The 13742-nt window shown below is 47.9% G+C and overlaps 1 protein-coding gene across 2 annotated transcripts in view; it reads left to right on the top strand.

The window, feature by feature from the left end:
• REXO1 (RNA exonuclease 1 homolog) overlaps positions 1-13430 on the top strand; it is a 44444-nt gene extending 31014 nt beyond the window's left edge. The window contains exons 10-16 of one of the 2 annotated variants that reach the window (XM_062596274.1): positions 1018-1131; positions 1852-1925; positions 5468-5578; positions 6145-6260; positions 6461-6599; positions 9247-9367; positions 10113-13430. In XM_062596274.1, the coding sequence (XP_062452258.1) occupies positions 1018-1131; positions 1852-1925; positions 5468-5578; positions 6145-6260; positions 6461-6599; positions 9247-9367; positions 10113-10201 (764 nt within the window). In that variant the 3' untranslated portion in view covers positions 10202-13430. Of the gene's footprint in view, positions 1-1017; positions 1132-1851; positions 1926-3240; positions 3338-5467; positions 5579-6144; positions 6261-6460; positions 6600-9246; positions 9368-10112 lie in introns of those variants that run through there. The other variant, XM_062596275.1, reaches the window with a different exon arrangement.
• The last annotated feature ends 312 nt before the right edge of the window (positions 13431-13742 follow it).

Genomic DNA, 13742 nt, shown 5'->3' with positions numbered 1-13742 from the left:
GGCTACAATCAAGGAGAATAAATCACATCATCTTCATGTTTAAGTACCTGGCAATGTTCCGTGGTGTGAAGTTCAGCCAAAAGGAGTTGTGTTCCCACGTGAATAGGAGCAAGTGGCACAGACAAGACAGAGTTCCCTGTTCCATTTCCAGGACTTTAGTACTAAAAGGTGTGACTAATCTTTGGGGTGGTGTTGCAAAATCTTGAGGTGGCAAAGAGCATCAGAACACGCTCAGACAAAACACTGAGTCAAGGGGAGGTGGGAGTGTAGTAACTGGTGAGTAGTGGGAGTCAGTGGTACCCTGATACTCTACTCTTTTGTGTCAGGGCTGGACAGCCCTCTTGGAGTTGTGAGACTTATCCTAAGGTATGCGTGACTTCTCTCTTCTTGATCCAGTTATCCAACTTCTGCCTCACTGGTAAGAGCCAAGGTTTCAAAGGGAAGAGGGAGTAATCCATAGTTGCTCTCTCAGAGGGCTTACTGGTCTGTAAACGATCCCATTTTTAGAGGCTAGAGAATCCTTACAGAAAAGCTATGCCCAGGAAGGACTCACACACCACTTAGAAGTGACAAGGCATGAATCCCCTGGAAATCAAACCTCATTAGCTTTTAGTGTCCAAACAATTACTTATTTATCCTGTGGGTTTTTTTTTTTTTAATAACTATGTTGAAGTACAATGTAACTTGCTGCAGATGGAAAAATATTGCAGAATATGTGAGCTGTGTGCAACATCACCTCCGACAGCAAAGAAGCATTAGGGAGCCTTTGATTTGCCTCCAAGAAGTGATTCAGGGTGCAAACTGAGCCACAGAAGACTGCATTTTCAGAGGGGTTGCTGAATCTCCATGGGAGTTTGAAACAATGGTTGGCATCCTTTTTAAAAGCAAAAGTTTTATTTGCAAATTTCACCAGTGTTTGGGACTTAAGCAAGACTGATTTATTTATTATGTTTTGGCCAAATTTAATGGGAACAGGATTTCCAGTGATGTGATTCTTCTTCCTCTTTTCTTTGAAAGCCTCCTGCAGGATTTGTTGCCGCTGTGGCACGGAGTACATGGTCTCAGCCTCTGGTAACTGCATTCGCAAAGAAGAATGTGTCCATCACTGGGGAAGGCTACGCAAGCAGAGGGGTAGGTTTCTTCAAAAGAGGCTCGCTCAGTTGTGTATTGGCTGTTTTCTGGCTCTGAACATCAAGGCTACGTATCCTTTGAGTTACCCTGGAGCCTTTTGTGGCTCTTGGACCTTGTCAAACTCATGTGTTGTGGCAGTTCCCAGTTTTGTCAGTGGGTGGCCCAGCTCCTTGTAACATAGCCATACAAAAAGAGGTTGCGGGATAGTAGTGTGGTGCCAAAAATGTGAATACGGGGCTGGAGCAGAGGTTGTTGATCTTTCAGTTTAAAAACAAGTAAAGATAAAAATAAGCTCCCAAAACATTTTTGTGGCCACTGAAAGAAAAGTCTTATTAGGACCCTGGTTTGTGAACACTAGGCTTCTGTTGCTGCCTGAGAGATTTGGTTGAATTCATTTGCAGCAAGTCCTAATTTGAACCTTGCTGGAGTCTTCCAACAAAGCATCTGTGGTCAGTGAATCTGCTGTGGTGGGTAGATCAGTTGAACTGCTCTGCTCTGCTGCACTGTGGCTGGTAGGTAGTTTCTGGAGTTTTTGTTTGGCTGAATTGGAGAGCTTTAAACACTTTAGATGACTGCATGTGAATCATAATTATTCATTCCCTTCGTCTGACACATTATTGTTGCTGTGCTCATTCAGCATAAGTATGTGCTTGTGAGTTGAAGTTTAGGTCTCTTGTTGATAGGCCTCCTCTCTTTGACTCTTGTCTCTTGCTCTTTCAGTGCCAGGTGGATGGGAAACTCATTACAGCTGCTGCTCAGGAGCTGTGGGTTCACCAGGCTGCCAGGTTGCTAAAGTAAGTAATTGAGCAACACCTTTTTATTCTCAATGACATTTGTCCTCTGTTGCACTGATGATGGATGTGCGATCATTGTTTAAATCTTTAAAAGAATGGTGGCTCCCCTTAAGGGAAAAACAGGTACATCTTAAATGTATTCAGCTATGCAAAGGTAGGAAAATTCAGTGTGTGGCTGGAAGGAGGAGCATCAGCTGTCTGGAGTGAGGTGGTTTCATTTCTTCTGAGCAAAAGCCTATGTATTAAGCTGCCCGGCAAAAGCTCAGATGCAGGTGGCTTTGGGAGAACATTGAAGAAGTGAGAAATAGGGAGTTTCTTTTTAGAGAGCAGACTTGAGGCTTTGAGTCCAGTGTATAAATACATTTTTCCCATCCTTTTCTTTCCCAGATACCCATGCTAAAGTAAGTTTCTGCTGTATGTTGAATCCTTCCTTAGTTCTCTGTTTATTGCATGCCCTTTGTATTGAAGAGAGGAACAGTCCGAGAAGCCTGTTGTAATCCATAAATGTTGCTTCTCCTGGGTGGGAAAAGGATCCCAGGATTGGAAAGCAGCATGAAAAACCTGCTTAGGAATTGAGTTCTGGCCCTTTGATGGAGCAGGTTGCTCTGATACCTTTGTACAGGTGGTGGGGTTTTTTGTTTTTGTTTTTTTTTCCTGCTACAGGCAACTGAGAATTGAATTCCTAGCCTGGCATCATTAATGCTGTCTCAAACCATTAACTGAAGGGAACGATCTTCTCTTGTCTCTCCAATAGGTCTTTGGGCCTGGTCACTTGTTTCAGTGGCATTTTTATGTTCAGCAGCTGCTACAAAGGGGAGAGCAACATGCTGCAGAGCCAAGTGAAAGGGAATCTAAAGGAGTCATGTCCAGTGAAATGGGATCCAGAGTGATATAAGATACTTTCTTGTCCCACTCTTTAGAAGACCTAGGGCAGTATGGGGCCAGCAAGGCTGACCGTAGGTTCTGGAGATGTGTGTCCTTCTTGTCCTGGTCAGATGCTAGAGCTAGGAAGTGAATTCTGGAGCAAAACTCAAGGTTTGTCAAAATAGGAAGGACTGTCAGCATGTATGCCCTAAAGGCCTGAATTGCCCAGTCTGAAGTACAGATAGGGATCAGACAGGTTGCTACTTTTCCTATTACTTTTTCATTTGGAATTAGAATCTCTTTTTAATCAGTGTTCCAAAACACATTGAGCAGGGAAGTCAGAAGAAATTGATGGGGCTATAAAAACATGACTTCTCTGCATGTTTTTGCGTAGCTGTTGTAGACCATAAAACCCCACGGCCTTTTAAGAAATATACAATCTCTCTAATAGCCTATTACTTGATGAAGCGTGCTGCCAGTGCTCCAGGGCTCCGGCATCCTTTCACATCTGCCTCCTACTTGCTGTTGTACTGCTACAGATCACTCCATCCTGGTTTGTTTGGTTTTCTCATCCAAATGAGTGAGTTTCACAGCATCCTGTGATGGTAGAATTAAGATTGGAATACCCAGCCTGCTCAGGATGTGAATCTGAAATGAGAATTGGGATGTTTGGGCTAGTAGGAGAGTGCAGTGTTCTTCAGCTTTGAAGGAGGGCATTGAAAACAGCAAGTATGTAAAATCATGACACTCTTAGGTGAGTATATCTGTGGTTGGTTAGAAGCGCACTTCTAAGTCTTTTCCTTTTTTATTTCCTTTCAAATATATTTGAGATGTGCCTGTTAGGGTTATGCTGCAGTTAGCAAGTGTGGCAGGAGATGGCAGAACAGAGCCATGCATATACCTACAGCTGCCCAAGAGCTAGGAGTGCGGGACTACTGTTGTTTGTAATAACTGCTCTGGTTCTTTCTCTCTCCTGAAAAACAGAAGCAACTTTTCTGCCCTTCTCTCAGGAAGAATCAGAGGGTTGCTGAGCATCAGCTGTTCTGGCACAACACCTGTTTTTTTTTTCCCTCTGCCATTCTGTTATATTGCCTTGCAGAGAGAGGAAAGGGATCAAGCTGAAAGAGAGAGAAACATTTACTATCTGTTGGCTTTGTCATCTGCTCTATCTATTTGTTTAGCAAAACAATCAGATTCAAGGGTTTGGATGCAAAATTGTCTGGTGTGGCCTCTTACTCCTGGGCAGCAATGACCCGCGCAGCCTTTGAGCAGTGCTGACTTTGGATTCAGGGAGAGATCGGACTCCTTGTTTGCCCAGCTGCCCAGTTAACTTCAAATGATGCGGTTCTCTGTAGTCTGGCTGTACCTGCAGTAATAACCTGTACAGGAAAATATGTAAATCCCTGCTTTGGTTATCCTTCCACCTTCAGGTTTCAGCTTACAAGTACTTCTGTTCCTCATTTCTCCAGCCTTCCTGTCCTGAGATGATGCCAAGTACAATGTGATCCCTTGTAGGGTGAGATTTGTGAGAAGCATGATGAGAGAGGCTGTGCACAGCAACTGGTGTGATTGAGAGCAACTGTGTTAATACTTAGAGATAGAAAAACTTTAAAAGGGTATTAAAAAACCCACTGGGGAATGAGGAAGAGATAGTGAATCTTCTGGGTGTGGTGCAGCAGTTTTAGTTTCTCCTCAAACCATGTTAACAGACAAAGGGACATTCCAGACCTTTGCCTTGCTCTCTATCATGTGTTCCTGGTTCCGCACTGGTACAGTGGTGAGGGTAATCGGATCAGTGCAATGATCCAGTTTAAAACTCCCTCTAAAAGAAGATTTTCAGACTGATCAAGTAGTACCAGTGCAAGCACAGGGTGGGATCTGTGGCTGTGGAGGAGAGGAGAGTAGGAGTGCCTGTTGCAACAGTGACTTAGTCTTGCATTGGTTTAAGCCACTCCCAAAACCACTCCCTGAGTTCCCCTGCTAGCTCAGGGAGTGTTTTGGTACTGAATCTTGTTGACCCTAGAGCAGGGAATAATGAGAAGTGGTTAGAAATAGTCTCCATTTATTGCCTCAAGTGCTAGAAGGCAGTCGCTCTTGTTTGTCTGTGAACTGTCTGGTTTTGGAATGCAGCGGCTTTTATTTGCAGTGTCTACATGCATTGATGTTTTCTTGTACTTCATTACACTAGACTTTCTCTTGCCATCTCTGGGTTATGATACACATGATGCTAACTGTGCTCAAACAGGGAGGTTAAAGATTAGCATCCTGCACCAAGATGTCTTGTCCACAGTCTAAACCATGACCCAGAAGCTGTAGTAAATCCATACAAGATTGCAATGCGAGCCTTCCCAGAGTAACTCTAGTCTGAATTGAAAGTTGAAAGTTATTCGAGATCTCCATCTCCTAGTCCCTAGATGTAAGATATGTTGCTCCTCTGTGAGCTGTCAGTGCGATGCCACTAGCTCTGACTTGTCTTTGGAAATGGGGTCACTTGTGGCTATTTTTGCCATTGTGGTGAACTTCTCAGACTTGTTACCAGGTGAACTTTATTCCTCATTAAGCTCTAGAAATGATTAAAAAAAGGAAAAGAAATTTCATTTGAGTTGGAGGTTTTGCTGAAATAGAAGTTTATGTAGTCTTGTTCCTGCTGCCAACCGATGTGCCTATTTCCCTTAAAGCAACATGTTCACGATGGGCGGAAGGAGAGCCTTGATGGCTTTGTGAAGACTTTTGAGAAGTTGCCTACAACTGATGGTTATCCTGGAATCTATGCATTAGACTGTGAAATGGTGAGTCCTGGAACTACAAATCCTAATGGCAGAGGCAATGCACAGGCAAAATAAGGCTTGGAGGAAGGCTGAAGGTGCAGTACAAATGTCTGAAGGGAAACTCTGTCTCCCTACCATCTTCATTCCAAAAGGTAGGAAGCTTGCAGAGGGTAGAAAAAAAACTGCTATGGCCTGAAGGGGACCTTACTCCTTACCTGTCGCCCATGGGAAAGGTGTGATCCAGGCTGCTTGTATGGAGAACCAGTGCTCACAGTGACCAGTCCTGAACTCTATGTGTGTGTCCTTATGTTGTTGTGGACTCTAAAAGGTAGAGGTTCTGTTAACTTTAATAAAACCTTATTAATTAGTTTTGCCAACATGTGCTTCGTTTGGGAATCACATGTACCCTTGAAGAATGATAGCTAACTGGCCAATATTAAACTGTGTATGTTGACCGGCCCTACTACACTAGACCTATTGCATTTTGGGAGCTGAAGCGCTGTGGTGAATAGTCCTGTAGATACCATGCTGAGGACTGTGCTGTGGTTGGCAGGCACTTCTCTTCATGTCTGGTGTGTTGCTTGCAGTGTTACACTAAGCAAGGACTGGAGCTGACAAGAGTAACTGTGATCAACTCTGACCTGAAAGTGGTATATGACACTTTTGTCAAACCGGACACCAAGGTGGTGGACTATAACACCAGGTAAGGACAGCCTTCCTTGGGTCAGAGGTCTTTTGCTTAGAATCAGGAAATTAGGGGGAACTGCTGGGGAACGTTTGCTGAGACCCCAGTGATTAGCCCTTCCTAACGGCTGAAACTTTTTGGGTGACCTCTGATAACAACAGAGCCCTGGAGGTGTTCCTTTAGTGAAGGAAACCCTCCTTGCTGCTCTTGCACTGCAGATTCTCAGGAGTGACAGAGGAGGACCTGGAGAACACTAGCATCACCCTGCGGGACGTCCAAGCCGTCCTATTGAACATGTTCAGCGCAGATACCATATTGATAGGGCACAGCTTGGAGAGCGACTTATTTGCACTAAAGGTAACTTGCATGTCTTGCATTTACATCTTCCTCTAGTCCTTTCTCATGCTGATGTCTGTTATGTGCCTCCTTTTAATTTAGAAAGTGTTTTATTTCCAAAAGCTAGAAGGGCACAGTAGGACTGTCTTGTCTACGAGCCAGTGGGAAGCTGCCTGTGAGGTACAGCTGGAAGAGCAGGGGGACTGGGTGGTGTGTGCGGTACTTGCGGTCTCACCTCAGCTTATAGCGACTGCTGGTGTCCAGTGAGACAGCCCTCTCCAGGGATGGCTGTGAAGGATGAATAGAGAGGGACTGGTTGTAAGGACTGATCTCAAAACATTTGCTGGTAACAGCTCTCTGTATAGTGAAGAGCTATAGGTGTCACTGGTGTCAGCATCCTTTGGCTGCTGCGAAGGTGTGCTCAGCCAGGAGGTCAGGGACTGCACAAGGTAGGCTCAGGGATCTCTCTGCCATCTGGATGTCCAGGGAAACTGTTTTAGAAATGGGACAAAGCTCTTTTTCTTTGCCAGTGGAGATAATTATCTGTGGTTTCTAATTTTAAAACACCTGTCTTCTCCAAGTGAGGTTTTCTGCCTAGTTTGCTGTGATTTGTGGTATTACTTTGATCAAGCCATTTTGACCTTTCATCTGTCTTTTTTCCTGCCTGACCCTTGTCAGTCTAGTCTGAACATCCCTCGGCCATCTCTGCTGCCCTGTGAGGAAGGGCTGTGCTCTCCCCTTGCGCTTGGAACGCAAATCCCAGCGGGCTTTTCTGGGGTCACCAAGAAAGTGTGCAGCAGGCAGTTGAGTCTTTAGTCTACGCTCACAATGCAGAACTTCCTCCAGCTATTCTTTATCAGGCAGCTTCTTTGATAAGGAAGTTGCAGCTGCCAACTCTCAGCAGCAGTTTGGAAGCAGAAGGTTTTAATGTCTGCAAAGCGCTTTACCTCTCCGTGGCACCCTTTATCCCAGCAACTCGGAGAGTTCATCATCATCATAAAAAAATTATTTACAGTTTTATCAGCACAAGATGACTGTTGGCCTCTTAGAGGCATGATTTTTCTCTTAGCATGGCAGACGCTGCCAAGAGAACAAACCCGAGAGCAATATAGCAGAGCGTGACAGGCAGTGGCATGTCAAGTTGTAATGTCTGAAGATGGTGGCAGTAAAGACGACATGTCGCTAATGGCCATGGCAAGCTTCAAACGGTGATAGCATTTCAGTTTTTATTTAAGGCTATATTATCCTGTTTCTTCAGTCTTCCTGATCTACATAAGTAATTATCATTGTGCCTGGGTGGGTGCCAAAGTTGACTGCAGTCTAGGAGAGATTATCCATAATGTTGGCAGTTTTACACTCCAAAGAGCATAGCAGGTTGTTTCTGTTAAACTGCAGCTGTTCTAAGGCATTTACGGATCTGGGCTATGAAACTATTAACGCTGAAGTTATGAATTGTCACGCAACATTAGCTGGTGCCCGGAAAGAGTCAAGGCAGATGAGGAGACTGGATTATCCTGTCACTTTGTGTTGAGACTCAGAGCAATTCTTCAGTCAGAGATACAGATACTGCACTGTGGTCCTAAACTCACCACGTGGATTTGCTTTCACCCAAGTTCCTTCAGCTCCCACTGAACACACGTTCTTGGCCAACAGAGAATTAATCTCATTTTAGCTCAAGAGTAAGAAATTAGGATTAAGGGGAAGATAATACCCGTTTTACTCTATGTTTGTGTGCTTTGTTGACTGTGGCATTTGGGAGAGCTCTGGTTGTGTGTGGCCCCACAGGACCCCTTGGTACAGGATAGGTAGCATGTTAACTTGTTCAGCATCCTTAGCACCTCCAGAATGATGACACTTCATACCTAGAGGACTGCAAACCTCTTGCCTCCACTGTGGGCCCAGCCAGTTGGACCCAAACGTGGGACTGGCCAGGACTTCCCGCCCATCCGCTTTGTAGTTCCTTACACTCAGAAGTATGAGATCTGCTTGACTCATTTCATCCTGTGCTTGCTAAGCCAGTGTTGGTTAAAAACTTCCTGTTGACTCTAATTGCTGACAGACTCTGGCTGGAATTTTTGGGGTTGGTTTGCATCTCAAAGGTTAGACTTTTTCCCTAGAAAAAGCAAAAATCTGCTCCCACGGTGATGTACACTAGGCAGTGTGATGTACAGTGTGTCAAGTACAGTTTTGATTCTTATGTGCTTTCTGCTTAAGTCCGCATCCTGAGAAGCTGTTGAAAGGGTGTAACAAGTTTTGTGTGGTCACTGGGTCCTTGGCTTTGTTTTCCATTGTGGTAGGTACCCTCAGAAGTGTGCCATCTTCTCCAGGCCAAGGTACTAAGGATTAATCTATCCTGTTATAACTCAGACCTATCGTTTGAGTTATAAGAATTGAGTAAGCCTTGGATTTCTGCTACTTTGTATAGGGTAGCCAGGGCTTTGAGGGCAGCTATGCTGGCTAGCAGAGCATTGGGAAGTAGGTGTGCACATATCCTTTAAGGGGGAGTCATCTTTGACTCAGAGCTTCTTGCAAGACTGGTTGGATTGGAGCTTCGTGATAGCATTACACAGAGCCTGAAAGGCTGACCGGAAGATTGCTGTAGCATGGTTAATCCCAAGGAATGGGAGAGGGAAAATAAGCGTGCTTCTTTCCTGTTCCCTCCCTCCAGCTTATCCATGGCACAGTGGTGGATACTGCAATCGTCTTTCCCCATCGGCTGGGTTTGCCTTACAAACGGGCTCTCCGGACGCTGATGGCAGACTACCTCAAGCGCATCATCCAGGACAACGGTGAGAAAAAGGAGAAGCTGAGAGTGAGAGTCTCGCTTCCCATCCCACTTGGATGCAGGTTCCTTAGACCTCCCTCCCTCTCTGTTCTCCTCCAAGCCCCATCTGTCCCTCTTGAGCTTTATTTTGCATAGTGTCTGCCAGTAGCTGTGAATGGGACAGCATATGAAATCTTTGCCACGGACCTATTTAGTTTGAAGCCTTTGCTGTGAGGGCCTGCAGTACTTCCATCTTCCCTCTTTGTGCTAGGTGGGGACATGGAGGTGGTGCGAGAAGGCCAGGGACAGCTGTGTCAAGGCCGTGGCATGCCCTCCCTTCTCTCTCTGGCAAACTGAGCTTGACATTTCCGTTTGAAGCATGGCATGTTCCTTTCTACCTTCCTTGAACGCATTGTAAACATACTGCTGATGAAGTTGAGGCCTCTGACCGAGCTACTCCTTAGCCTCAAGGCCTGTGGAGTAGCAGCATTTCATTCCTTATTTAAACAAGGGAGCGGGTTCAGAATGAAGCCCAGCAAAAACGTGCTTAGTGGAAACTCTTTTACTTTAAGTCTCCTACTGGCTCACTGCGTGCCCCACAGCTGTGCCTGTACTCGCAGCGGCAAAGGGGCAAGTGAGCAGCTGGGCCAGTAGTGTCAGACAGGACTTTGGGAAGCCTCCATCTGTGGTTTTGTACAGGTGGCCCTTCAGTGGCATAGGGGCTCGTTAGGCTGAGGTGTTAACTGTGGTCCTTGTCTTTCTATCTCCAGTCGAAGGGCACGACTCTAGCGAGGATGCCAGAGCTTGCATGGAGCTGATGGTCTGGAAGATCAAAGAAGATGCTAAAGTGAAACGATGACTTGCGCTTTCTTCTCTCTCCTGTTCCTCCTCCACCTCTTTGAAGCAGTGCAATAAATGCTCAGAGTAACACTGTCCACCTGTACGCGGCAGCATGCTACCCCAGATTCCCCATGCACTCACAGGTATCTATGGGACTTAAGGACTGCTGCTGGCACAGCTGAACGGCACCAGCTCACTGCTCGCAGGTCCCTGCGTCCAGGTAGAGGCTCTCAGATCCTTTTGACTCCACCTGAGGAATACTCTGTGATACAGCAGTTGCCTTGTAGGCATGGCAAGACAGTTTTGGATAGTGCAACCAGAGAGAAACTTCTTGGTTCCTAGGAGAAGCTTTTAGAGATAGGTTGGATACGTACAGAAGGATCTTTCTGGTTCAGTTAAAGGCAGGTCTCTTTTTTTCAAATACAACTTTAACTGCCTCCGTATTCCAAAGCAGATAGCTTCTCTCAGTGTTTGGAGAAGGGGGAAATGGAAGAAAGCAGGGCAGGAAGCTATGAAGTGAATGGGAGCTGGTGTAAGAATGACAAGCAGGGGATAGTGAGAGTCAAGGATCAAGCCATCTGGAAAGAGATCCTAGTACGGACTCACAGCAGAGGAAAAAGCCAGAGCTGAGAGAGAGAGGCTGTCTCTGAGAGGGTGCGGTGGGAGCAGCAGGCTTAGGAATCACTTGGGGTCAGGGGAGATCCCAGTTACTATGACCCAGATGGTCTTTCTGGTGAGTGCTGTCATCCCAGTTCTGCAGCAGCTGGAACAGGGAGAAGCCACAAGTGTCAGACCTTGCGCAGACCTCAGGGAGCCCCTGGCTAGTGCACGTAGTAGTGACACAGGGGACAGTGTGGCTGTGACAAATCAGGCTCCCAGAGCCATGGGAAGACTCGCAGCCTTCCAGGGCAGGAGTCGTGGTGGGATGGAGAATGGTAAAAGGCATCGTAATTACTGGGGAGGGCAAGTCCTTTTGCAGGCTAGGACAAGCTGTCCTTCCCTTGCTGCTGAGCTTCCAGTGCATCTCCAGCAAGCTCATATGTAGGGATCAAGGCTTGGGAGTGACCTAGGTGCTGCTAAGATGGCACCTAAGGGTGCCCCAACAGTACTTACAAGCATGCAGGGCTCCCCACGAGTTTCTCCCTGATTGCAGGGACTTGATGCAGGGAAGATCAAAAGCAATAGGTGAAAATATTCTTTTTAGCTAGTTTGCACGTTGGATGTTTTAAGAAGAAAAGCAGAAGAGTCAGTTTTTGTCTCTGGCCTCCTGGACAAAAGCAACTGTTGATAGTTTCTCTGTCTCACTTGCAGCAACTCAGGCAGTGACACAGGTGGACTGTGAAGGCCCTGATGGTCCTTCTTGGCCTGCAGGGTCTCCAGCAAGGCCCCATTGCTTTGGGAAGAACAACAGAGCTGAGAGAAACAGTCCCTAATTTAGATGTTCTCCCCTAGCTGAGGTTCAGGTAGCATCTCAGCACAGTTGCAGCTGGTTATTAGAGCAGAAATTGCCTAACTCCCTTCACCTCCCAGGTGTGGACCGGAATCGCTTCCCCAGCGGTGGCTGGCATGTAGCAGGCCCTACATCCCGATGTGGGCAGTCTGAGTTGCTCTCATGGAAGTGGGGCTGAGGAATTGCTGGGTTTTGTTTCTTTTCAGAACTGGGCCAGACTCTCAGTGGGGCCCTCATACCCCTGTAGCTGCTGGTGGTGGTGGGATTCAGCCAGGGGATGTGCTGCGTGTCCCCCAGCCCGTCCCTCTGAGCTGCCCCTCCTCCGTGCCCTTGCTGGTAGGGAGGAGCGCTGGCCCATGCGTGCCACAGGCCGGGTGTTCTTCTTGGGCCAGTTGGCCTGGGCAGCTCAGTGCCTGGCCCCAGGTCTGACCCGCGAGCAGGTCTGTGCTCACTCAGCCCCAAGGTCTCCCCGTAGCGTTACTGTCTTTAGAGGTGAGGATATGATGTTCAGTGCCAGGCCTCTGCCAGGCTCTCTCCTGAAGCCACCAGGAGGGATGGAGGACTGCAAAAGCTCCTGTTCTTGCTGAGCCCTTCTATGCTTTCTCTGGTGGGCAGTGGTTAGATCCCAGCCTGTTCTTCTTCCCAAAGTTAGGGCCGTGCAGCTCCCTGCCGCTTCCTCTGTGGTTCGTAGGCCATGTTGCATCAAGCTCTCCCTGCAGCCTGCCTTTGCCAAGCATTGCGACCTCCTCCTTCCCTGCTTTGGGGCTTCCCCGTGAAGGAGCTCTGGACGCCTTATCTCGTCCCTCTCCCCTGTCGCCTGCTGTCACAGGGAACGATGCTGTTCTTGGTCTTCTGCTCAGGCCCTGGGAGAGAGGTGGAACGGTCAGCGCTCCCTAATGAGGGAAGGAAGGTTTGTTCCTGCTTCTGCCTCTTCCCTTCAGCAGACCCCATATATCTTCTTATCTTATTACAGTGATGGAGCGTACCTGTAGCAGCCCACTGTGCGCTGCATCCCCATCCCCTCTGCAGGTACCGATGCTGCTTTAGACGGAGCAACTCTAGGAGGGAGACACGAGCATACGGCTCTCCCGTCTCCACAGTGAAATGCATTATCGTAGCTGTGTTAGATTTTGAAGCCAGCTCTTGCCTCAAGGATCCCCAATGTTGGATGCAAAGTCCCAGCTCCTCCAAAAACCAGCGCCCGTGTTTCTACGCAGATGCGGCGCGTGTCCATCCGGTGTGTTGGCCTCCTGCTCGGGAGCTGGTTTCCTGGCTTTCCCCCAGCCGAAGGGAGCTGGGCTTGGGGAAGGGTACAGCATGGGGCAGTGCATTTTCCTCCAGGTTTAAAAGCCTGAGTCTGGCTAGCCGAGAGGGGATCCCGGTCACTTCCCTTTCCTTTCTCCACTGCTCCTGCGAGGTTCAGCTGAGCCCCTCTAAATCGAGGCTGCGGCGGGGTGCGAGGGCGGCAGAATTGCCTTTTTCTTGCACGGGAAGTTAGTGGGAAAGGAGACCGCTCTCTCCCCGCTGTGTGCATCTGAAGTACCGTTTCCTTCTGGGTCCGAACCCGCGGCACGTCCTCGGGCGCGCAGTGGAGGTGCGCGAGCCGCGTGCTGTCGTTAGCCTCCCTTGTCGTGCGGCAGGCGTGGGCCCTGCTCCTGGGTACCCTTGGCAGCGCGGTCCCCGAAACACTGTAAAACCAGAGGTTTAAGGTCTGCGAGAGGTTTCTGGGTTGTATATAAATATTGTAACCTGTAACTTTTTGTAACTGTTTTTAATAAAAGGGTGTTGGCTAGACGCATGCTCCTGTGTCTGGGTCTGCTCTGCCGGCAGCAGGGTCGGGGAGGACGTGGGCGATGGATTGGTCCCCGAGGCTGGGAGGGACCGAACACATCCGTCCCCTCCTGGCTTTGCAGGAGCCATCCCTTAGCCTTCTTGGCACTGTTGCTTCCTCCTCATCCTCACAAAGGCTCTGTGCTCCGGAGGCCGGTAAATACCCTCGGAGGAGACCTCAGCAGCCTCTTGCCTTGGGCTCTGCATTGAGTTGCCCGTGCGCTAACGGTGCCTGCGAAAGTGCTTTCTCCCACGCCGTGAGCCTTGCCAGGAGAACAAG

This window comes from Rhea pennata, chromosome 27 (genome assembly GCF_028389875.1).
Source record: "Rhea pennata isolate bPtePen1 chromosome 27, bPtePen1.pri, whole genome shotgun sequence".
Classification (NCBI taxonomy): Eukaryota; Metazoa; Chordata; class Aves; order Rheiformes; family Rheidae; genus Rhea; species Rhea pennata.
Note: the sequence above shows the minus strand (reverse complement) of the source record. Positions and strands in the feature narration are given on the sequence as shown.